At 40.8% G+C, this 25,032-nt stretch overlaps 1 protein-coding gene across 2 annotated transcripts in view; it reads left to right on the top strand.

The window, feature by feature from the left end:
* Positions 1–417: 417 nt before the first annotated feature.
* RCAN2 (regulator of calcineurin 2) overlaps positions 418–25,032 on the top strand; it is an 81,655-nt gene continuing 57,040 nt past the window's right edge. The window contains exons 1-2 of one of the 2 annotated variants that reach the window (XM_027672652.1): positions 418–514; positions 9,014–9,240. In XM_027672652.1, the coding sequence (XP_027528453.1) occupies positions 9,016–9,240 (225 nt within the window). In that variant the 5' untranslated portion in view covers positions 418–514; positions 9,014–9,015. Of the gene's footprint in view, positions 515–4,865; positions 5,187–9,013; positions 9,241–25,032 lie in introns of those variants that run through there. The other variant, XM_027672653.1, reaches the window with a different exon arrangement.

Raw genomic sequence — 25,032 nt, 5'->3', positions numbered from 1 at the left:
CTGTCCCTTGTCCCGCTCACCTATCCCCTGTCCCCACTCGCCTGTCCCCTGTCCCGGCTCACCTGTTCCCGCACATCCCCTGTCCTTACACAGCCCCTATCCTGCCTTACCTGTCCCTTGTCCCGCTCACCTGTCCCTGCACATCCCCTGTCGCCTGCCCCTGTCCCCTCTCCCTGTCCCCTGTCCCAGTTCACTTGTCCCCGCACATCCCCTGTCCCCTGCCCCGGCTCACTTGTCCCCGCACATCCCCTGTCCCCTCACCGCCCCCTCCTCTCCCCCAGACCCGTCGCGGCGCCGCGGGACCTGAGGGGCGTAGCCGGGGCACGAAGGAGGCGGGGCCAACGCGCTCCTCGCATTCCCATTGGCGGCTCCTCCTGCCCGTCTGGGCGGGAGGCGTTGCTGATTGGGCCGGCCCGTCCTCCCCCTTGTCCCGGGCGGGCGAGCGGCGCTGTCGGCGCGGCGGGCGCGGGTCCTGTGGCAGCGACAGTGACAGCGCGGAGCGAGCGAGCCGCAGGTAAGGGCAGGGCCGCCGCCGCGGGGGCTTCCTCCTTCTCCAGCGGGGCAGCGCAGCGCTGCCCCGCCGACCTGCGTTATGCAACCGCCCCGCGGCCGCGCTCACCTCGGGGTCCCTCCACCTTCCCGCGGCTCTCGGCGCGATGCGCGGCGAGCCCGCGGTTGCCCGCGGTCGCCCCCACCTCGGGCGGTGCGTGTCCCGCTGGGATGCGGAGGAGCGCGGTGAGGAGGCAGTGGGAGCGATGGGAAGGGGGTTTGCAGCGGTGCGAACCCGGACCAGGTACTCGGGAGCTTCGAGCTGGAGCGCGCTGGGAGCCCGAATCCCTGCGGGAGACTCTGCACGGGCTGCGTTGAACTTGGCTGCGGCATCCAGGGAGGGATGACTTTCGAGTGAAAGAGGGTTGATTTAAATTAGATATTAGGAGTAAATTCTTTGCTGTGAGGGAGGTGAGGGTTAGGGTTAGGGTTAGGGTTAGGCAGAAGTTGCCCAGAGAAGTGGTGGATGCCCCATCCCTGGAAGTCCTCACGACTAGGTTGGACGGGGCTCTAAACAACCTGGTCTAGTGGAAGGGGTGCCTGCCCGTGGCAAAGGGTTGGAACTGGATGATCTTTAAAGTCCCTTCCAACCCAAACCATTCAGTGATCCCACACCAGTGTCATTTGATGCTTATATAACAGGTAGCTCTCCAAAGTTACTGGTTTGTTCAGGTTTTTTCCCCACCTCTCCTAGATTATTTTGCTACTCTTTAAAATACTGTGGTCCTTTACTGCTTGAGTTTGGAGTTTAATGAAGTTTCTTAAAAGGAAAATGTATGATAGGTTTATGCAGCTGAAAGAAATCATACAAACGAGAATTGTAGTTTAAGCAGGGATTGTGCTTTATGTCAGCTTCTGTCTTAGGCTTTCAAGTTTTGTCCTTACAAATGGTTTGCTCTTTGTTTAGCTAGTTAGGATGTCTCCTTTGTAGAAAAGGAAAACTCTTTTTCTGTGAAAATACATAATTACTGTAAAGAAACTGCTGCATTTATCCTTGCAGTAAAACTAAATTATATGGCTGCATGTCATTTCTGAACAGATGAAAGTCTGAATACTGTGAGAATATAAAACAGTGACTAAAACTGCAAACACATAACAGTAAGCAAGGACAGAAGAAGATTTTCTGTAGATGATTGGCTCTGTTGACTAGTAACTGGTGCCTTTAACAGCGAGAACTGTTCCATCCTCCTTAAAGTTCTGAGAAGTTGTCAGCTAGGTGATCTAGTTTCTGTCTTCTTCCAAATATTGTAGTGTGCATTCAGATTCAGTGGCCTGGTCTGTCATTGTGTTGAAAATGTTTGTCATTGCACTGGTGTCCTTAATGGCTTTTTTAGGTTATAAATTACTCGTGTGTGCCAGCAGGAAATCCTTTTAGAGGAAACTTTGGAATTTTATTCCAAGTCATCATGCTGCCTTGAGTCTTTTCTAGGAGTTAAAGCACTGTGAACAGCTCCTGTTGCAGGTAGTTCTGACATAGATGGGTTTTTTTCCTTTTTTTCCCCTTCTAACAGGGAAAGAGAAAGCAGGTTTTGGTAAGAATTGGGGTATGGTTATAAATTTCAGGTTACAAGCTGTTAAACGAGTGTTCCACTGACCCCTGTGTGAGGTGACAGCTCTGGCTGAAGGCCAGTGAAGCTCTAATACCCCTTATAAAACGGGCTTGCTTTAAATAGATTAGCATAGAGGCCAAGTGAAGGTAATCAGGAAGCTTGTTCTGGTTTCTTTGTGTTTGGGGAGGGCTTTTTTTGTTCTTTGAATACCTTAATGTTGCCATGGTAACGGTGGTGCCCGATTGATCGGAGCTCAGCTTCTTGGCCGTAAGAACAGCACATGAAATCTTCACACCTGGCATTGGTTGCTCCAAAGTATCACCTTCCAGTTGTGGAATGTGACTGGAGTCTTGGCTTATTTGGGCTCACCAGCATCTCCTGGCTTGTTTTCTCCAGGGTTGGAGATGCAGATGCTCAGCAAGCCCATGCCAACTGAGTCCCTTTGCTGGTCACAGGATACATCCCTGGCGTGGGAGGCACAGCTGAACCTTCTGTGCATTGTGCACATCTTGGGCTGCTTGAGCTGACCAGTCCTGCTTTAGAGGAATAAAACTGAATAGTCCCTTTGGATGTTAAAAGCTTCCAAAAATAGTTACAAAGTCTCAGCTAAATTTAATACGGCTAGAATGTCAATGGAAAGGATTAGAACATTTGGGATTTGCACCAGTTAGCATTTAGAAAAAAAAATAAATTAAAATCCTCTTCCTCATATCTGCCACTTTTGTAAGAGGAAAAGTGGAGATTGACACTGACTGTTTTTGTGTGATGCCAGCCAAATTGGAGCTAAAAGGTGAGTGGACACCTGTACTGGTGATTTTGATTCCTGGAAGGGGGATAATCGTTGCCCAGGTGGGAGACCCGGGGTGAAGGCTGAGGAGGGAAGGGGAGGGGGTGACTTTAGTCCATATTGCTTTTGAGACTGCAAAGGTTCATTAATCCTGTCATGTGAGGTCTTGTTCTGCTCTTTCTAATTAAGTAAAAAGCCTCCATTTAAGTCCATTGGAGCTTTCCACAGTAAAGAATTAGCACAATTAAAAATAATGCTCATTTCCAGTGCTCATTGTGCAGAGTGGAATGGAATTTCAGTAGGTTACTGTGTGACCTTCCCTGTTACACTCATTTCTCCTTACAAAGTCTTCAGCCTGGGTCCAGTTGACTTCAGCAGGAGTTGCATCCCTAGGCTGACACTACTGAAACTGGTGACTCTGCTGTTGTGAAGTTAGTGAATATTTTAAATAAAACCTGATTGTTTCAGTAAAATCTTACTCACTGGGTTTGATTTCCCTCTTCCCCCACTCCCCCCCACCTTTGAATTCTGGTAAAACTGGCTTTTTGGGGGTTGGGTGTTTTTTGCAGTGGGAGCCAAGATGGAATCCCTATGCTTTTCCTGGACTCTTCTAGAAGAGCAACTGCAACTTGCTTTGGGTTTTTTTTCCCAACATTTTCTTAATTCCTGCAGGTTACGGTTTCCAGGTTTGCACTCAGGACTCAATAATACTTGTAGTTTATAGCGATTATATTTAAAGCTTCTATTTGTAACATTTTGTTTGCTTTATTCTATTTTTAGTCATTTTGTTTGTCATGGCAAGCAGTGTTTAATAAAAAAAAAGTGAAGTTTCCTAGTGATTTCAAGAGATGTGTGCCTGTTTCTTGATGTCCCTCGGGGACTCTTTTTAAAAACTCTTAAGACAGGAAAATGTTCACCAAGGAAATGCCGTATTAGTTTCCATGAAAACAGTGGATAAATCTGTATGTGCTTGGTGGTATATAAGGCACTGGTCCATTCAAACACTTCATGTACTCATTTTGTTGAATGAAGATAATTTTTTTGCTGAAGAGTTTGGCTCTGCAGGGATCTAACTTCTTGGGAAGACGTACTTTCAGTTTTACACTAAGTAAGTATAATTTTTCAAATAGAAACTTCAGTGAGCTATTGCTGTTTGACAATGAATATAATTTTCTGCTGGTCTCTGCTAATTTTAATTAGAGGTGTGATGTGTCTAAAAATAGTGAGGTAACAGCATGAACACAGAGCTCCCACTTGGAATCTCTACAGATCATTTGGACACAGTGTCTACAGTGTTGAACTGACACGACCTGATCTGTTCCAGTGGTAAGGGTGTTTGCCTCACGTTTTGAGCTATCCCAAATAAGGAACCCTTGCACACCTGGACCACAGAGGAGAAATTTGAAATAACTTACATCAGTTAGGGTGTAGGGTCCTACATGTGTAGGGTCTGGAGGGGAAGGGACTGCACTCTTGGGGTTCTCTGTTCTGTGTGATGTATTTTCTGACTTGAAACTTCAGGGTCAAAACCTTACACCAAATTCAGAAATAACACAGATAATGTTTGGGTGAACTTTAAGTAAAGGGAATAAATGGATGTGGCAAGCGATCAGCATTAGCTGGAGGTTACATGAACATGGGCTCAGGCTTGATTATGCCTCAGTATCTCTGACTTCTTAAGGGATCCTGCTACAGAGTTTGCTGGTGTGATCCCAGTTCAGATCTTGGATAATTTAGCATCAGTGTTGGTGCTGGATGATGCCTTGTTGTTATTGCATTATTTTTTCATGATATTGCCTCTTCTGTTTGAAATTCTGTATGATAGCTTCTGATATCTTAAGTATTTGAAAAATTTCCTGATGTGGGAATGGAGAAGCAAATGCACAATTCAGTTTGAACTCACTGCATTTTAAAAGTAAAATAAGTATGGTTCACTCTTATGTGGATGTCTTTTTTTTTTTTTAATATAAAAGCGACCCTTAGTGGGGGAAGTTAACTTATTTTGTCAGAACCTGTTGAAAGGAGCTTTAATATAAACAGAAATGTGATCCGGTGATTGTATTACAGTTACATAAAAGATTACTTTTAATTGGGCTTATTTTATATGGAAATCCAGTTCATGGATTATAAATGATTTAGGATTAATTGTTTTAAGGGATTTGAAATGTAAATTCTTTTGTTCTAAATTAGTAGAATAATTGGAAAGAAAATATTTTTTTGCCAGAGGACTGCCTGGAGTGGCTAAGTAACTTCAAGGAAGCCACGAAACACTACTCCCAACAGAACACCTGAACCTTAAGGTGATTAACAGACAAGAAAGCATACATAGTTATGATTTTTACACACATATATATATATAAAATTTTTTGTGTGTGACATTATTAATGTGTAATATTACTTATAATGTGGAAAAAGGTAAGCTTTCTGGCTCATGACTGGCTGGGGATAACTTCTGATATGGTGATTTACGACGTTCATGCAGAGCTGTGGAAACTGGGATTATAATTTCGTGAATGCTTTAAGTAGATTTGTGCTGAAAAGTGCAATCCTGACCTTTGCTGTTGTCTGCCCATTCCCAAACTTGGCCTTGATCTTCCTGGTTGCTACAAATATTTTTGCAGTCATGGAGTGACTCAGGTCAGTTACCTACCGAATAGACCTACCTAGTGGAGTTAAACCCAAACTTTTTTTCCCTAGGCCTGGTCTTTTCTTCTGACTGAATCAGTCTGTGTGGTTGTGCCATGAATCTGAGCAGGAGATGCTTTCTCCACTAGAAAAGGCAGCATTGGGCCTTTGCCTGTGTAGGGAAGTGACTGGTGTTGGAAGTGAGCAGCCCAAGGTGTGTGACAGATGATGTTGCATCTTTTGGCAGAAGTGCTAGTTTGTCCAGTCAGAGTCTGAATTTACAGCCCTAGGGTTTAAAGTGTGCTAGCACATGTTGTTGATTCAGGTGTGTTTGTCCCCTCTGATTATTGCTGAGCTCAGGCTCATAGGCAGTTTATTTCTCTTGGGGAACATAAATGTATTTTATTAGTGAGATTTCCCTCACTAGTGGTGCTGGGCTTAATATTATGCAGTACATGGCCCTTGTATAAGACAAAGTAAACTTTCTGAAACAATTGTTATTTCATACACATGTTCTTAACTGTGCATCTCCCATCATAAATTGGGCAGAGGATATAATAATCAGTTGATTATTATATAAGTTGACTTGCTAGTGGAGGGAACACTCTCAATGTATCCGAAGTGTAGAAAAGGCATGTGCAGGAATACACACCTACCTACAAGGTGGAAAAGTGATGGTTAAAAGATGTGTGACAGTGACTTTCTTAAAAAGACTTGTCCAGTACCAAAGCCCCACCGGGTAAATCTGTCTCAATAATTGGCTGAAAAAAGAAACAGGCTTTTCCTGTTCAAGAGCTCTAGCCGAGCAAAACTACTGACATAGTATGATGTAAGTATTTACTAACTTCTAATCTTGGCTGCTGTAGTGTATGCTAATTTTGTTACTGGTTAAAAACCTGAGCTTCATGGTTGTAACTTAAAATCCTGTTCTGTTTTGTTTCTTGTCATAGTGGTTTTGCTGAATTCCTAACTTGAAAGCTTTTCTATCTAGTACCTTCCAGAAGAGGAAAAATATGGCTCTTCCAGGAGGGAAAAATAAACAACTCTTTAGTGAGGAAACCTATAGACTTTTCTGACGTCTGTTAATAGACTGAGATTATTTACTCTCTGCACACCCTAATAGCTTTGTTGTGCATTGGGAAAGGAGGTATGAAACTTGTTAGCTGCCATGAAGTTAGCTTTAGCATTCATAATCCAAATTCCTACAAGTTTTGAGTGTCAGCCTGTATGACTATCAAATAGTATCTTCCCTGACTGCAAGTCGTTTGCCTGTTGTGAATGAAATACTTCATACAGACTGACAGAAGCCTGCTCTGCCACGTAAATTATGTTTTGTAACACACTGGGTTTGAGGTTTATTTTCATAAACCTAATGACACAGGCTAGACGTGATGACAAACACACTTAGAGATGATTGTTCTTGAAGGAGATGATCTGTTATTGCTTTTTGGTAGAGAAAGTATTACATTCTGAAGTGAAATTTCTGGCTGCTGTGAGGATTTCTTTATAGTACTTCCCTGGATATGTTTACCTTGAAATGTACAGTAGTACTAGGCTTAAGAGAGTTGGTTCAAATACCAGAGGCAATGTTGTGTCATACTGAACCATCTCCTCTGTCATTTGTTTGGGTTTGGTTTTTTTCAGTTAGAATTAAGTTCCTAGACTGAGATTAGTTGGAGATAGTTGTGCTAATATCGGACTGACCTGATGAAGAAAAAATAGCATGTATTTGATAGCTGAAAAACCTGTCCTCAGGTCAACACAGTAAAAAGAGCTGGCAGTCCTGAGGCTTTCATTCTACACCTGCTTCCTCACAGCACTGCATCCTTGTTTAACCCCCTCCTTTATAATTTACATGCATGGAGTCCAGAACTAGAAAACAATTCTGGTTTTAGCTGTGTAATATACTTTACTACCTGGAGAAGGAGGACAGCTGAGATCCTGTGACCTACCAGCTCTCTGCACATCACTGTGTGCGCTATGAGTGGTGTTGGTGTCCAGCAGAGACCTCTGGAAGAGTCCTGAATTACCCTGGTGTGACCTTGTGGCTCGGACTGGATGACTTCTGCATCCCCCTTCCAGCCTTAGTGATTCTGACTAATAAATCTGTCTCTCACGTGATTTGGGAGTGTAGTGTGGACTCAGCTCCAAACTGATACTTTTAAGCATCACTTCAACTTGGTTTCTTGAGAACTTCTGTCATTAGCCCTGAGACTTCAGCAATAACAATTACTGATATTTCCATAACCTTATGTTATGGAACGATGTGCTCTGTCATCAGCCAAATATAATTTCAGAGCAGCAGCAGAGCAGGGGTGATATGAAAGACACAGCCATAGCAAATTAGCTCCATAATTTAGCTTTACTTTGCTGAGATTAAATGTAATAAGCCCATTGGGTTTAATTTTGGGCACTAGTTCTATATAGTGTGTTTGAGTTAATATTTACAGCTATTTATAGAGAATAGCAAGTATGCAAGAGAGCAAGGGCAAATCTGAAACAGATGAGCACTCTGCCTTTATGTAACTCTCTAACTCCTTGTGTTATGACAAAAAAAAAGGCAGCTAATGATTGCATATTATTATTGAAAGAAACAAATATAAGGGAATTAATTATTATCCAGTAAGCTTCTAGTCAGTTAAACAGAGCTCTATAGTGGAATTTGATGTCAAATACATAGGTACTAAGGACTGCTAAATACCTGATTTAATACTAATTAACACACTGATAATTAATTGGACTTTGACTTATTCCCCTTGGCTGGTATGTTACTTCTGTGTGTCTTAAAATTACCTTTCTATTCTGATGCATTTGGGGTAAAAGTTCCAAAAGTCAGCAAGACTTTCCTAAAAGTGCTGAGAATCATCTTAAGTCTGTGCACCCCTTAACTTTATTTGCTGCCTAATCTGATTAAGATGGGCATGGGCTAATGAGCATGGAAAAACAAGGTAAGTTCTGTACTGAAACTGCAGAAAAAATTGGCTTTATTCTTTTTTAAGAGACGTGTCTTAGTTATATTGCTTTTCGATGATTCTATTTTCATGCTGCTTTCCAACAGGGTCTTTTTTTTTTCCCCGTGAGTTGACACCTGGTATAATTTTCAAAGTTATTTTCATTTTCTTCTTGCTCAGTGCATTACACTTCCAAAGCTGGCTGCAAGCTCAAAAGCACCAGCCTGCCTTACCAGTAACAAACATGGCACTCCTAAAGCCAAATACAACATAGTATTTCCTTTGAGGGTAAAGTCTCACTTCTTGTTGTGTCCAGCAGCTTGTGCTGATATGTTCAGGTCTTTCCTGTGCTAAAAAATGAACCTAAAGCCAAGTCCCTTGGTGACACTGGTATTCAATGACCTGTGTCAGAGGTCAGTTTTTGCCTTAAAATAGTGTGAAATTTACCTTCTACAAACTAAGCCCCCAGACTAAGAATCTCTGGCTTAATTTGTAGATGTGGAACGTTTAAAAACGTAGTGTAACTGTGTGTCACTTCTCCATGCTGCCAGGGATGAGGGGAGACTCCTACTTCTTTGGAATGCGAGGCCTGGGTCACTATGGCTGCATCCCGGAGGATGGAGGACAGTTCTTACTCTACTCTATAAATGGAGACAACAGCTTGAAGAGATGTTTTGCAGAGGAAGATTTTCATGAAATAATTGATTTCAACGATCTCCCAAATTCTCTCTTCGCCTGCAACGTTCACCAGTCCGTGTTTGAAGACGAGGACAGTAAGGTACTGTGCCAGTTTCCGTGTTTTCTATGCAAGAGAAACCTATGCTTTATATTTGTTTATTGCAGTCAATGAAACAGTTTAATGGGTCTTGTGCGAAGAAACTCGATCACAAATATGACTTCTTTCTATGGTGACAGCGCCACTCTGCCATGATGTTTATTTCAAGAGCTTAAAAGCCTTTTTGTCAGCTGAGGTCAACAAAAATGTTTTTCTTTTGTTCAGATTTGCAGAATATTGCAATGCAGGTTCATGTCTTCATGGCAGCTGCAGCTGCAGTGATGGTGGTGATGGCAGAGTTAAACATGTGATGGTTGCTCCCCGTTGCTGATCACGTACCACCGTGATGGGAGGCTGCCTTTCTGTATTTATCATAGAATCAGAAAATTGTTTGGCTTGGAAAAGAGCTCTAAGATCATTGAGTCCAACCATTCTCCCAGCACTGCCAAGTCCACCACTAAACCATGTCCCCAAATGCCACATCCACACATCTTTTAAAAACCCTCAGGGATGGTGACTCAACCTCTTCCCTGGACAGCCTGTTCCAATGCCTGGTGACCCTTTCAGTGAAGAAATTTTTCCTAATATCCAATCTAAACCTCCCCTGGCATGCCTTGAGACCATTTCCTCATGTCTTATCAATTGCTAATTTGGAAAAGAGACTAGCACTCATCTCACTACAACCTCCTCTCACGTAATTGTAGAGAAACAGATAAGGTCTGAAGTATTTTGAGTTATCTGTAATACTGTGTTCTCACTATCATTCATTTTAGATTTTCCAGATAAAAAAGAAAAGAGAAACTTTATGAAAATATTTTTAACTTTGCAATTAATCTCAAACAGAACGTTGAGAACAACGTGCTCTTAAAATAATAATTAAAAAAAAACAACTTGTGTAGGAAGCATTCAGTTCCTGTTTCTTAGTCTGGTGTTCTTCCTGACTGAGACTTCAGGAATATAAAACTAATAGCTTGGGGCTTTGTTGTCTGATGAAATGAGTCTGGGCTAATTGTTATGGGCACATCTGAGACTACATGGGTATCCTGTTATGAATTTTCAATTCAGAAACAAGCTGGCAGTGGTACAGTGGGTTTTGGCTGGAACTGTCTGACATATCCAGATAAAACTACAAATTCACCGGGACCAGAGCTTGCCAGGATGGACGAGCTCTTTAGTGGTGAAATTGTCAGATGAAAGAGAAATAAAACAAAACTTCTGAGGATACAGGCTTCCTGTTAAAGGTGCCAAAAGTGGTGTCTGTGGAGGTTGCACAAGTGGAATTGTTTGGGTTTAATTTTTTTATGCATCTTTGTCTTCCATAATGATGTCTTGTGTATGTTTGAGTAATATAGATTAAAAGAATGCAAAGGTTCATACCACAGCACTAAGTAAAATATTCATATTTATATATATAAAAATCCCACACTCTAAATTACAATTTTGGAAAATAGTGCCCTATTGTATGTAAGACTTCTTGCTAATAAGCATCTTGAATTTATGTTATGCCATTTTGCAGAATTTTCTAATCATCTGTTAATGAGTTGAAGGGATCTGAAAGTCCACTTTTAAAGGAGGAAGAAAGAAGCCTGCCTAGAACTAGACAATCTCTCTTCATCCTGCAGAGATTCTATCCCCACTTGCTCCTGAGCTTTCGCTTTTGAGAGCTGCATTCTGGTATTTAGCTGATGGCTTAGTTAGGAAATGGAATGGGTGATTATGTAAGTATGTGGGATAGCAATCCCCAAAGACTTGCAGGACTTAAGGATGTGTCTTAAGAATAGCAGCTGGGTTGTGGAGGTGGATATTCTGAGCCACGTGCAGGTCTGTAAACTGTCGATGCCATGGATTGAACAGCTCTGTTTGCAGGTAAGTAGTTACTCCTGTAAGTCTATATTTATGGAGATGGGATTACCTTCAGATTTCTCATTAAATTCAACAACCTGGGGAGTTGATTATGGTTTTATTATTCCTGTAAAACATGTACTTGTGTTCCCAGTTGATTAATACCCATAATCCTTTCTATTAATAACTGTTGCTGCAAGATAAGAGCACACGTGAATTCAATATAAAATATTGTAGAGTTACTAAGCTAAACTTTAAAATCTCACACCATCATAATAAATGCTGCTAACAATCATATCTTCAATTATATATTGATCCAAAGTATATGTAAAGGTACACTAAACTTGTTGAAATGGTATACTACAGTAATGGTTTCGTCTACAGTCGTTTCATTGTGTTATTCATTCTACAGAAAGTAAAGTTTTTTGTAAGGTATCTTTGACTTTTACTCCTGGCCTGCACTTATCAGAAGACAGTGAAAGTCTAATTAGTTTGAAAGTTACAATTTAGCTATTAAATAAAGCTGGAGAAACCTGTCATTGAAAATAGTTGATTTGGTGTATGAACTTCCTACATAAATAATATTCAAAAATATAACGTTCTGAGTGGCTTTAACAACAGTCTTAATGTAGAGAATTTACACTCAGTTTTTTAAGTTAGGTTACCTGAAGTGTTTAAGAAACTGAACCATCAAGTCCAAACTTCTAACATAAATATCTAAGCAATATACTGAATAAATATAGGTTTTAAAAGCAAAGGGCTTAAATATTTTTTGTTTTAATTTGAAGACGTGTAACTCCTTTGTATCAGATATAGGGTAAATTCCAGTTTGTGCTGGAGTACAGACTTCCTGCAACCCAGAGGGAACACTTGGCTGCCCATACACCTGTGCTGTGGATAATCAGATTTACTTTGCCTGTTCTTACCAGGTCCTGTGTCAGAAATACCCTTTCACCAGTATTGTGACTCTGCAATCCCTCTTAGAAGGGATTCTGTGCTGCCTGTCAAAAGCAATGATGGCACCTGTTGAGAGCCTGAGTTTTGACCACCGTTTTCTGAAGATGAGGAATTCTTGCAGCTGAAGTGCAGGCAAAGACACGGGGTCAGGCCAGGTTTGTTTTTAATCCTGGCTGGCACCCTGAGGTCTCACCAGAGTGAGTCTGAAGAGTTGTGGGGCCTGGGATGTGGAGATGAATGTTGCCATCAGGCTCCAAGGAAGCTGCTCAGAACTCACTGCCCTTAAACACTGAAGAAAGGGGGAATATAGATTAATGCTACCTACATGTACCTGATTGTGTTACAGCAACAACATATGGTCAAAAAAAGTTTCCCTACCCTTCAGGCCTGTGTTCTTGGAAAGAAATTTGTACTTAGGTAGGAGAGTGCCCCAGATAACTGGGTCGATAACGTGGGCATTTAAGGATTTGTGCAGGATGGCTTAGCAGCTTCACTGCGATAACAGCTTTCTACTACTGAGGGGAGGTGGCTTTGCTTATCTCCACTCCCATCATGGACAGCCTGCTCCTTTCTACAGAAAATGAAATTGTACCTTCTTTAGAGTGTGTTAGAAAATATGGGGATTTTTAGTTTCTAAAAACCAGCAAAGGTGTGGAGGAGATTATCTAACAGGATAATCTATTGCAAATCTGGGATCGCATTCGGCTGCCTCCCCGTCACTGGCCTGTGTTCTGATCATTTGTTTTGGCATAAATCTGTTAGTGATAGGGGCAGATTACTTTGGGTTTTGGAGTATACAGGACTGACTTGGTTGGGTCGTGGAAGTCTTATTGTAAAGAAGCTAAAATTAAAATTACGTCTAAACCCTGGGATTTGTCGCATCTCTTGGAAAAACTGAGGGGACTGCTTACGTGGGCAAGATAGGGCAAAATTGAGACTTATTTTTGGCTGATAGTGTGACTGAATGGGAGGTGCAGCTCCTTTTAGCTTTCCTGATAAAGCTATTGTGTTGGTGAGCCAAAGGGCATGACTCTTAATAACTCCTAAGGGTGTGTTTCAGCAGTTAATTGCTACCCATAGCCCTTAAACTTTCTGCATAGTAAACCTTTTGTTGTGCTTTTGTTGTGCATATATCACTGTTTTGTAAAACCATCCTTTCTCTTCTGCGACTCGAGCTTCCTTCAGGCTGAGACTGGTAAACACACTGTCAAAGTGAAGCATCTTTGTCTCTTAAGATAGTTTCTTCAGATGCTGTAGCGCCTCGGGAAGTGCTTAAGCAAAGCTGTCATTATTAGAATATGCTTACGTGAGGGAAGGATGTGTTTCCTAAAGCTGTTTACAGGCTGTATGCTCCCTTTTTATCCCATTCTTTTGGCTCAAATTGGAAGGAGCACCGGTTAGGCTTGATAGTTTTATTTCGCATAAAGAATGATTCATCAGTTTCTGAGCATTTTAGTTATGGTGAAGCTGCCTAGGCAATGATAGCCAAAGTCCATTAAGTGCCTTTTCTTGCCAATGTAATTTAAACCAATAGGAGATATTACTGTTATTTCTGCGTGGAAAAAAATAGTGATAAACGCATGTCCAGTTCTGGATTTCTCAATCCAAGGAAGACATGGACTTACTGGGGAGAGGCTACTGAGATGAAGGAACTGGACCTGTCTGCTGTGAAGAAAGGCCAAGAAAGCTGTGCCTGTTGAGCTGGAGATGGGAAAGCTCAGGTGGATCTTACCAGTGTGTACTATGACGACCTGAAGACAGGGTGCAAAGAAGGCTGATTCAGGGTCTTTTCAGTGGTGTCAAGTGCCAGGGCCAGAGGCCACCGGCATCAGCTAAAAGACAGGAGGTTCTGTTCCCGCTGAATATCAGGAAACACTTTTTTGCCATGACAGTCACTGAGCACTGGCACAGGGTGCCCAGGGAGGTGGTACAGTCTCTCTCTCTCTCTCCACGGAGATATTCCAAAGCTGACTGGACATAGTCCTAAAGCATCTGGACTCTAAATCTCCCTGCTTGAGCCAGGGGGATGTATTGATCTCCAGAGGTCCTTTCCAACCTCCACCAGTCTGATTCATTGAACATTTGCTGAAGTGTATCCTAATTCTTCTGATGAAGAGAGTCAGTGTGTGAAGGCAAGACTGGGAATGGAGGTGATTAAAAATGCATTTCCTGAACCGTGAGCTTAATGGAGGCAGGGTGGGGAAGGAAGGAGAAAAGTCAAACTAACAAGTCAATGGAAAAGATAATCCTACTTTAATAGAAGGACTTTACTATGAAAACAGTTACTATTTTCATGAGGGATTCTTTCGCATTACAACTTTATTTACATATATTGGATGACTGGTTGCTCTTACTGCAGAAGCCTTCTTAGACTTCCTTTAACTTTTTTTTTTAAAGATGTGTTATTTAACTTGGACCTTGAAAAATATTTAAGGCTACCTCAAGTGAGTGCTGGAATATTTGTCCAAGGGTGATGCTTTAAGAGAGCTTTGTTGCTTTACATGGAAAGGCTTTTTTCCTTTATATTTGCACTCAGCTCTTTCAACAAAGCACATCTTCATGCAGCTATTTTTATTTTGAAGGTGCAGTAAAAGGCACTGGACTGCTCAGTGGTCTGCTGTGTTGTATTTAACTTTTATATGCTAATCCTGGAACTGAAACTTTCTGCTGATGCTTTGACTCTGAAGCAGATAATTGAAAGGTGTCTGTTCAGTGCTCCTTTTAAACAAAGTGGAGCCAGTGTGTCTGCTGCCATGTGTGAAATGTTTCTTTGGTTCCCTTTTCCTACAGGCTAATTCAAGAAGATGCTCTGGGAGGCTCTAGGCAGTCTTTGTGTCTGCAGGGAAAGATCTGTTCCTTTTGACTTCATTTTCAAGCATCTAGATTGTGAAGTCAGAATCTCTCTGGTCATATTACATCACTGAAGCCTCTAGGTGTTGAGTAATCATTATATTTAAAGGGTGGCACACTTCTTTTTGGTCTAATATTAGTGTTCAAGCCTGGACTCAGTGGAAGGTCACCCTAGCAAAGATGAAGTCACGCTCCAAGGCTGGAAAGGAATGCAGTCTTCATTCTGCCTTCCTGGTACACTTGCTGTTGCTTTGTTTTACTTTCAGTTTTTCTACCTTTTAAGGTTGTTGGTGGTTGATATGATAACATTATCAGAAACTGCCACTTGCAGCAGACTGTGCCTCGTGCTGTGGAATCTCTACCTGCTTTGCTTTGTCCTGCTTTATAAATGGGCTGAATGTTATTCCCTGGCATTCTGGAAAAATGGAAGTGTTTCTTTACTATATGCTGTCTATGCATCTAATAAAATGAAAATACAGAGAGCCTGCAAAGAAAAGCTGCAGGAGCAGTGTCCTTCATGAATCATATCTGCCCTCTGGGAATCCTATTTTGCACTCTTCCCTGGGTGGTGGTTTGCAGACAGCTAAGTAGTGCTTTTTTTGTATGATCATGGAAGCACTAAAATAAAGCTATAGGAGGGTGATCTTGCTCTAAGAAGTACGCAGTATAAAGTACTTTTTCCATTGCATTATTTTTTTCTGTAACAAATTTCAAATACTTTTCCTACAAACCATCTCAATGCAATACAGTATTTTGTTTGAAAGCAACTGTGACCTTCCATGCTCAGCATTTGATATCCCGTCTGATGGCTGGAGTGATAATCCTGACTTTTCAGCCTCATTATATAAATTCTCTCTACAACTGAAAAGAGCTGTTGATATTTAGCATTAAAATGGCCTTAAACTTAATAAGGGTAGATCGAGATTAGATAAGAAGAAGAAATTCTTTACTGTAAGGGTGGTGAGCCCCGGCACAGGTTGCCCAGAGAAGCTGTGGATGCCCCATCCCTGGAAGTGTTCAGGGCCAGGTTGGACAGAGCTCTCAGGAACCTGGGATAGTGGAAGGTGTCCCTGCCCATGGCAGTTGGAACTAGATGATCTTTGAGGTCCCTTCCAATCCAAACCATTCTGTGACTCTATATTTGTCATTCATAAACCTCCTTTACTTTATTTCCCATGGTACAGCTACTAGACCTTGTCAGTCAGCTCTGTATTGGCACCTGGAATGGGATGTAATGTAGCAGCTCTTCTGTGGGGCTGTTGTTCCTGTGCTTTACTCGCAGGTCAACTGTGAGTTATGTTGAGGAGCTCAGATAAGAAAAGCAGTAACTTCATGAAGCTGGACATACTGTAGGATATGAACTATCTTAACATGACTGGCAGTAAGATCCCCAAAGCATCTGTGTGTGTGGAGCTCCATAGGTCTCAAACCACGGAGTGAGATGCTGAGGTTTCACTGGAGAAAGGGCAGTAGGGAAATTAACCTTCATTGACATTTGGGATCTATTGAGTATTCATTCTGGTTTGGAGGAAGAAAATGAACTAATTTTGATTGGTGCGGTTTGCATATTCAGAATTTTAATGCATATTTATGAGGAGTTTATTAAAGGTTGCTCTTGTAGCTGTTAACAAGACAACTTGCATTTATGTATGTATATAGGGTCTGATGGTAATTTTCTCTGAGGTGATCAGCTGAATTTCTAAAGGAGCTGTAAGGAGTTGTTAGTCTAGTTTAGGCATTCCTTCCAGCTTCTCTCTTGGGTGGTTCTGGCTGTTACTGAAAGGCTTCAGCATTTCTTCCGTCTTTCTGGAAAGGTGCATAAGCCATCCCATGCAAGTAGAAGGTACAGCTGACCACAATTATCCTACTGGCATCCAGGAACTACCGAACTCCAAATATTCCTCAATTAAATCGGTGTTCAATTCCTGCTCTGAAAATGTGTTGGCCTTTTTTTTTGTTGTCGTTTTCTTTTTAAACAGCAAAACCCCCTCAACCAACCAAAAAGTAATGAGTATTTCTGGGCCTGAAAGGCCACTGCCTGTAATGTGGATGCTGTCTTCTAATTTATACAGTACTTGAGGTTATTTTCCCATCCATGCTCAGGGTGCTTGGTAGCACAAATGCCCTTGTTTTGGTGGGAGAACGTGCCTGGCAAAAGGCCAACTGTGTTAAAGGTAGGCCTGTATTCCTTACAGCTGAAATTCGAAGTAGTGCTTCAAAGCATTTAACTGTACTAGTTGTTTGTAAATTACAAAAATAAACTGATTAATGTTCTTTCCAGAACACACAAGGCAGCAGTTACTGTCTGCTTTTTAAATTTGGAAACGTATTTTTTCCTTAAGAGTAGCTATGGAAAAATTCTTCTAGTGTTGGCTTTCTGTGGCTGTGTTCTACTTTGCAGTCTAGAGGGAATGCGTTATCTCAAACCAGGGTGGGTGGGAAATCTTTCCTGGGAAAGGACCATTCAGAGTATTTCCTTTTTTTTTTTTAATCCAGGAATATAATTTTCTTATCAGTTCTACTAAAATACAGAGATTTGAATAGTGAGACATTTTAACAAAGGTGTTAGTAAATCCATGCCAAGGTTTATGAGGGCCTTCTGTTATGGCATGAGAAAACAGGCTCTGGGAGCCACTGGGAATTGCAAGGTCTTGAGTGTAAGTCAGTAAAGAATCCTTCTCTGAATCACTTCTTCCTCTGGCACAATGGACACTGTAGGATAAACTGTGGGTAAGTCTGATTAAGATATCCCTAAACACTGTACAAATTTAGATTAAGATTCCACTTTGCAGTTGTCTGTCTCCTGTAATAGGTTGAACTAAATTCCTGGACTCAAATGCCTTTTGATCTTTGAGGAAGTTAGATCTGGCCTGGAACGCTGAGGCCAGTGTGGCTTTCCTCTGAACTCCACCAGTGTTAGATGGAACTGGGAGGTCAACTGGGGACTTCTGCTGACAGAGGGGTTTTGGTGGTGGTTGTTTTTTCCCTCTGATCATCCTGCTTGAAAATACTGGAGAGTTTGACTGCGTGTATATAGAATACTGAGCCTTTCTCTTCCAGGAGGATAGTGGGATATGCTCTGTTCTGAAATGGGAAGATTTATTCTAACTGGTGAAATTTGCTACTCTTGATCAGCATTACTCCTGTTTGGCTTTTGTTTGTTTGTTTTGTTTTGTTTTTTCCCTTTTTTTTCTTGTCTGGCAATCTCAAAATGTTTTTGTAAAGTGATGTAAAGGCAAGACAATAAGACACCAGGTCACACTTGGAATAAACCAGTCATGAACTCTACAGGAACTGCCTTGCATCTAGTCGAAACTGGTGCTGGCACATTGCATATTAAAGCAAGAAGTCAACCCTCCTGGTATCTGCTGACACAAGCAAGAGCCACAGCTCTCAAAGGGAAAAGCTGCCTTTATGTAATTTATAGAAAAGTCTTTGGATGGTCCCACTAAGTAGTTCTTATCAGCAAATATCTGCTAATAATCAAACACAGTTTTGCCCTTCTTCCTCCAGCAAACTGTCACTCTGAAGTCAACAAAAATACTGTTTTCCTAGCTGATAGTAATCAAAAAGTGCAGTAAAGCCATTCTAATGTGGTTAGGGCAGCAGCTGTTCTTTATTTTAATACCATCAGAGGTCCTAATCCATCCACAAGTTCTGATATCAGTTTTCTGGCCCAAGGAAAAGGCTTCTAAATGAAGGTCACCCTTCATTAACAGTGCATAAAGACACTGTGTTTATAGAAGGGACATTCTGGCTTAATCATATTCAAAACAATAAATTTATGACTCTAATTGCCAGTTATTTAAGGAAATTTCTTAAATCTTTCATACAAAATATATGTTAAGAATACTGCACTGGTTTTACATAATTAATAAATTAATGCTTTATAGAGGTGAGTAAAAAGTAACACTTGAAGAGGAATATTGTCTTAGAAAATAAGGGGTATGGGAAGGTGATTTGAGGTAATACAGAGTGGAGGAGGGAGAGATGGCAGCTTTAAGATTGTAGCATTGATTAAGACAAAATCTGCAATAGATTTGAGCACGAAGTTGAGAGATCAGAGTTGAATCAAGGTAAAATGAATTATCAGTTACTTCTGTGCCTTTGAAAGCATGTTTGCTTCTGTGCCAGATAAATCCCTTATTTTTTTCCAGCTGATGGAAGTGTTGGGATTTGTTGCAGTAGTGCAAGGATTTTTCCACGACTGTTCTCAGATCCAATTCTTGGGCAATAGATCTGCTGATAAACTGTACCATTCCATCAGTGAGGATTTTGTTCAGGTTCTCAGTTTCCTGTGTACTATGAATGTGTGAATGGTTTTTAAAACAATGTATTTTGTAGTTTTTTTGAATTGTCTTGCTTTAATGTTATTACTTTTATGTTCTTTTCTTCTGATTTGATTGTATTTCCTGGACACTCTGCTTAAGTTACATGACTTTTGAACTGGGCTCTGAAACTTAGTAGAGAAACAGAGGCTTTGCAGATATGTTAGATGTAATGTGTATGTGTCAGAGGGATAAGAGAAACCTTCCATGTGATAGGGACTAATGAGCTGGAAGTTAAGATGACAGTAGAATGGGAAAAAGAATTTATGGTATCTCTGGCAAAAGAGTAATGAAGGCATCTCTTACACTGCAACCAGGTGCACTCAAGTTAGCATGTGTTATATTTAACTGGCCTTGCAGTGAATTTAAAGGTACTGTAAGACTGCAGCATGCAATCATTTAGAAATTTTGCAATTCAATGTTACTGGAACTAGTGTTGGGGAGAAATCTGATAGTTTCATGCCTGTGGTTCCAGTGTGTGACTGGCCTAGGAGGGAAGAACAAAACTGGAAACTTCAGAAGATGCTGAGGAAATGAGGTACCAGCCACTGACTGGTTGGTGTTGAGGCCTTGATAACAGACTGGTGTGCACTATGAGGCTGACTTAGAAAAGTCATGATGAAGTCAATGTCTCTTCTGTTTTTATTCTTCATTACTCTTTTGAATGCTGATTATTTTTCTATTTCTCAAGATATTTCTTCTTGAAAGCTTTTTGGCTTTTTTTGTTTGTTTGTTTTGTTAAACAGCTGGAGTTTGTGGTACCCCTGACTGAAAACATAGTCAGTTCACTCTGTGTTGAAGTGAAGGGAATGGGTATTTCACATGACTGAGGTTGTGTATGACTGAGTCACAGGCCTGTCTAAATCAGCCTTCTGCCAGTTTGGGAACTGGAGTAATTTTTACTTGTTTTTTCTTTAGTTCCTGGGACAGGAGTGGGAGCAGTGGGAGCACTGATACAGCACAGGCCCTGGCCCAGAGGCTACCTCCTATACAATATCAAACTTTTAATATACATTAGCAAGTTTACTTTCTTTTGGCACTGGTTGCTTTCACTTTTTAGCCTTTGTAAAGTTTTTGGATGGATTCTCCACTTTAACAAGCAAAGAGACAATTCAGGTTATATAATGATATGCTTAAATAAGTTACTTCTAGACTCTTTCAGTTCTTATGTGCTGGTGATCCTATTCCTCTAAATAAACATGCAGCTGCTTCTCACCATACAGCTTGAAGGTTTTGGTCTCAACAAGTTCCAAATTCCTTTAAATTCTGCTGCTAACACCAGGAGCTGCAGAAATATGTCGCTGAGTGGTGTTATTCTGTCCTTCCTTCCTGTGTCCTTCTGTAAATCCCTTTATCTTCTGTATCTGTAACTACAAATCTTCCTTTCATGTCTTTCTTTACCTGTAGGGTCCATTATACCTGCTGTGTGCTCTGTGATGCCGCTGCTTCTAATTGCTCCTGTTTGTCTCTCCAGTTAGAAAGGAGAAACACACAGCACAAGTGCTACAGGAGTGTTTCTTAGGAAGAAAATCTGTCTTCCTTTTTTATATTCCAGTTTCAAATGGTTTAAATAATAAAGCTTGTACTTTTAATAAGTCTTTCCCAAATAAATTGTTTTATTCATTACTGATTGTCTTCATCTATCACCCTTACAGTTCTGAATGGAAGTTTTTCTGACTCCCTGCTGGTTTATGACCTACATATAGCAGATGCAGTGTGTCCTGTGCATGTATTTAGATTCTGGAAAAATTTTGTGGAGCTGTCACTTACTGAAGCATAGTTCTGATTATCTATTCAAAGCCCTGCTGCACCATAGTCTTTCTGTTGATCTAAAATATATGATCTGATTGACGTTGTGTAGTGACAACTAAAAGCAACTGCTTAAAATACTTTGTCCAAGCTATGCCTCTGCATTTCATGTGTTTACTTCAGGTCTAGGAATTAAATCCTTATCTGTTATTTGGCAGTCTTGAAACAGAAAGAGATGGATGTAATCCTTATCGGTATCTTTACTGAAGATGAGATTTTTCTCAAACTCGTATCTCCGATTCCCAGCACAACCTTGTATTTTTCCAGCCTGTTTTTTCTCTTACTAACAGGAGAAAAAAAAGTGCTGCACAGATCTGCACTTGGTATGAGAATTAGTTTCATGTAAAAACCAACTACTTCCTGGTGGTGTAACTGAAGGTGAGAAGGAGTGGTGGAGTTTGAACACAAACATTAACAGGCACTGGATTCTCATAAAATTCTTCATAAGCTGAAAAGTCATTTGAAGACAGTGACTTCTTTAGGATTTCATGTGTTTCATGCACTGCAAATATGCAGTATACAGTTTCTGGATAGGCTGATCTCCTTGAAATATTTGGTACCTGCCTTGCTTTTTCTTCTACTTCTACATTAGCCTTCCTTACCTTATTTTTTTTTGAAAGACCTTCACCTATACTTTAGATAAGTTCTTGTAGTATGTGCACTGCTATTAACCCCAGACCTATAAAACATGAGTTGTCTCAGTATTGTGGTATTGATTTTTAAGGAAACTTTAGATTCTTATTAATGCCTTTTGTGCTTTTGAGCTTTATGGTACACCTGAGTCACTGTCTGTATGTTGGTTGTTTCTTTTTCTCTCCTTTTTTTTCTTTTGAGGTCATACCTTAGGTGTGTCTTTGGTGAGGTGAAAGGGAGTATTTGAAAATGGCATTCTCACACAGAAGCATCACTTCTGAAAACTGGAGTAAAACCAGCAATATTATTGAATTTGGGATAAAAATTATGGAAGTGAAAAACACTGTTCCACTTCTTTCTGATCTTTCCTTGCACCTGATAATCGTACAGCAAGTCACCTTGAGAGTGAAGATAAACCTTATTTATACACACTTCTACTATTTACACTGCATAAAGGAAAATCCTGTCTGGTACAGGAAAAAATTCCACACTTTCTGGGAATAATCCACTGTGTGAATTGAAGGCCATCAGGCTGTGTGTGCTCTGGTTGTACCGAGGGCCATGGGTGCCATCTGCTGACTCCTCCATGCACCACACAGCTCTTCACTGTGGGAAGAAAGAAAAGAATGTAGTTTAAGGAATGTAGTTTTAAATACCCTGCCACTCGAATATGAAATACAAAATACAAGTTTTAATCCTTGCTGGGTTTGTGCAGTATGAACAACAGTGCTCACTGTAAATGTATTTCAGTTTCATTTCAGCCCTGCAAAATAGTTCCACTGAGGAATTATTATTATTATTGTTTGCAGTTTAAAGTAGACCTAGATCTTAATTTTTGCTGTGTATTGTGGCTCAGTATCTGCACTCAGCTTCTACTCTGCACTTTATCTTCAGCATTTCTGAAGTCTTTCCTCATTCCACGTGTTATATTCCATCTATGGTATCCTGTATATAGCTAGGAAATCAGACTGAAATAATATCATCATTGTGCTTGCTTGCAAACCTGCTAAAATAGGCTCTGTTGTCTTTTGTGACCAGCAGCACTACCAGGTAAGGTGGTATAAATACGTGAGTACACCTGATTTAGTAACAAAGCTAAGAAGGGACAAACTGGAGGAGAGCAGTTTAGGGAGAACTTAGAGTAGTTAATATTAATAGCATACTTATTAAATTGGTTTTAAAGGCAACTTCTGTTTTGTCTTGCTTGTCATAGTTTTCTTTAAAACCTAAAATCAATTTATTCCTTTGGGTCACTCAGCTGAATGTTGGTGAGCATCTACTGAGAAGGAGTTCAATCCTAATAAGCATGACAGTGTGATATCTAATGCCATAGTCTTAGGCTGCTGTAAATCAAATCATGTTCTGGCAAGGGCTCCAGCACTATAATGTGAGATAATGTTTTCAGCTGAATTGTTACAATGGTCCATAACATGCTTTTGACTGAAGAAAAATAGTACTTTCCCTAACAACTGCCAGGTGTGGTTGGAGGGTCTGCATGGTCCCTGCAATCATCCCCAGTAGCCAATTACAGGGGATAAGATGAATAGTTTCCTTGAAATAATTTTATCACATGATTGTGTCGGGGCCCCAAGTGCACCAACAGGCTGCAGTCACTGTGACCAGTCCCACCTCTGTGTATTGGTCCAGGAGCTCCATTCAAGCTCAGGATGGGCCTTCATTCCTGGCCTGCTTATGTAGATCCTTGGACACACTGTAGCCTTGGACTTGCATTGCTTTCTAGTTTTGGCTCTAATCCCATCTTTCTCCTCCTGAATCCTTGGATAGACTTGGACTTGTTTCCATGGCTTTCTGTGGCCAGGGCTGTCAGTGGTTGCTGTGACCAGTGCCCTGAACAGCCCAGGCTGTTGAGATGCTGCAGACAAGCCTGGAGTTGAACTCAGTGATCCTTGTAGGTCCCTCCCAACTCAGCATATTCTGTGACCTGTGAGGGCTCTGCTGCACTGTGGTCACCTCAGCTTCCACCTAATTCTCATCCTTGGAGCAGCTTTGCTCTCCATGCTGTGGAGAGGAAGCATAACCAAATGAATATTGGTCTATTTGGGACTTGGGACCCAAATTGTGTTCACAGGTGTATCTTTCTCTCCTGACCAGGACTCCATTGCTATCCCACGTACTGTAGGTGGGATGTTGTTAGGATAAATAGAATCACAGAATCATTAAGGTTGGAAAAGACCTCTGAGATCATCAAGTCCAAACGTTAATCCAGCACTACCAACTCCACCACTAAACCATGTCCCCATGTGCCACATCCACATGCCTTTTGAACGCTTCCAGGGATGGTGATTCCACCACTTCCCTGGGCAGCCTATTTCAGTGCCTGGCAACCCTTTCAGTGAAGAAATTTTTCCTAGTATCTAATCTGAACCTTCTCTGGTGCAACTTGAGGCTATTTCCTCTCACGCTGTCACTTTTTACCTGGCAGAAAAGCCCGACTCCCACCTGAATTACAGACGCCTTTCAGGGAGTTGTAGAGAGCAAATTTATCTCAAGAATGATTTCAGGCGCTTGACATGCCTGGCTGTTACAGGGAGCCCCAGACTGATTTTTTTTTTTCTTTTTTGGTAAAGGAGGAGAAGTACTATTGCATTAAGATGGTTAAAGTCTGATCCATGTTTATGAATATTTATTGTCTTATTCGTCAAAGCCCTACTGAAGTATATAGGATTATTTGAAAGCGAGGTAATGGATAAGATGGATAAAGTTTCAGCCTGGCTTAGATGAATGGAATCAGTTAAAATATATAGTAGTAAATTATTTAAATACATTTACAGTGTGTTTTGAGCAAAATGAGAAGATTGAGTACTTGTGCTGTTCCTATCCCAGCCTTGTTAAGGAGATGGTTTTTGTTAAAAATAACTTGATAAAATACTCTAGTTTTAACTTTGTATCTTCTAATTTAAGAATATATCACTTGTCTTCTCCACTTGGCTGCTTAGGGGATGGGGAGAAATCTTTAGTATTCTTATCTTTAGGTGGGAGGAAGGATGTCCTCCAGATATGCACAGAAATACTTAACAGAGCTAATTGGTTCCTAATGGGTACAGTCACTACCTAATGCATAAAGATATTTAAAGAAATGAATGGACTGGAGAGAATGCTTCCTGAAATATTTGAATTCATCAATAGTTTTAAATGAATAAAACATAAAGAAAAAAAAGTATATTTTTCAAGCCTTGCAAACAGAAGGACTGATCTCTTTGATGTGGTTATTGATTATCTTAAGCATGTTAGGACTGTGATGCTTGTTAGTATAGCACCTAATACAATGTACTACACCCTAGAGGAATAAACACAACTAAAATGATTAATATAATGCTACCAGTGCCAGGAACAGTTTTTTGGGTAGATATGACTC

The sequence above is a fragment of the Neopelma chrysocephalum genome, unplaced genomic scaffold (assembly GCF_003984885.1).
Source record: "Neopelma chrysocephalum unplaced genomic scaffold, ASM398488v2 Primary Assembly neopelma1_97517, whole genome shotgun sequence".
Classification (NCBI taxonomy): Eukaryota; Metazoa; Chordata; class Aves; order Passeriformes; family Pipridae; genus Neopelma; species Neopelma chrysocephalum.
This window is presented reverse-complemented; position numbering and strand designations above follow the sequence as displayed.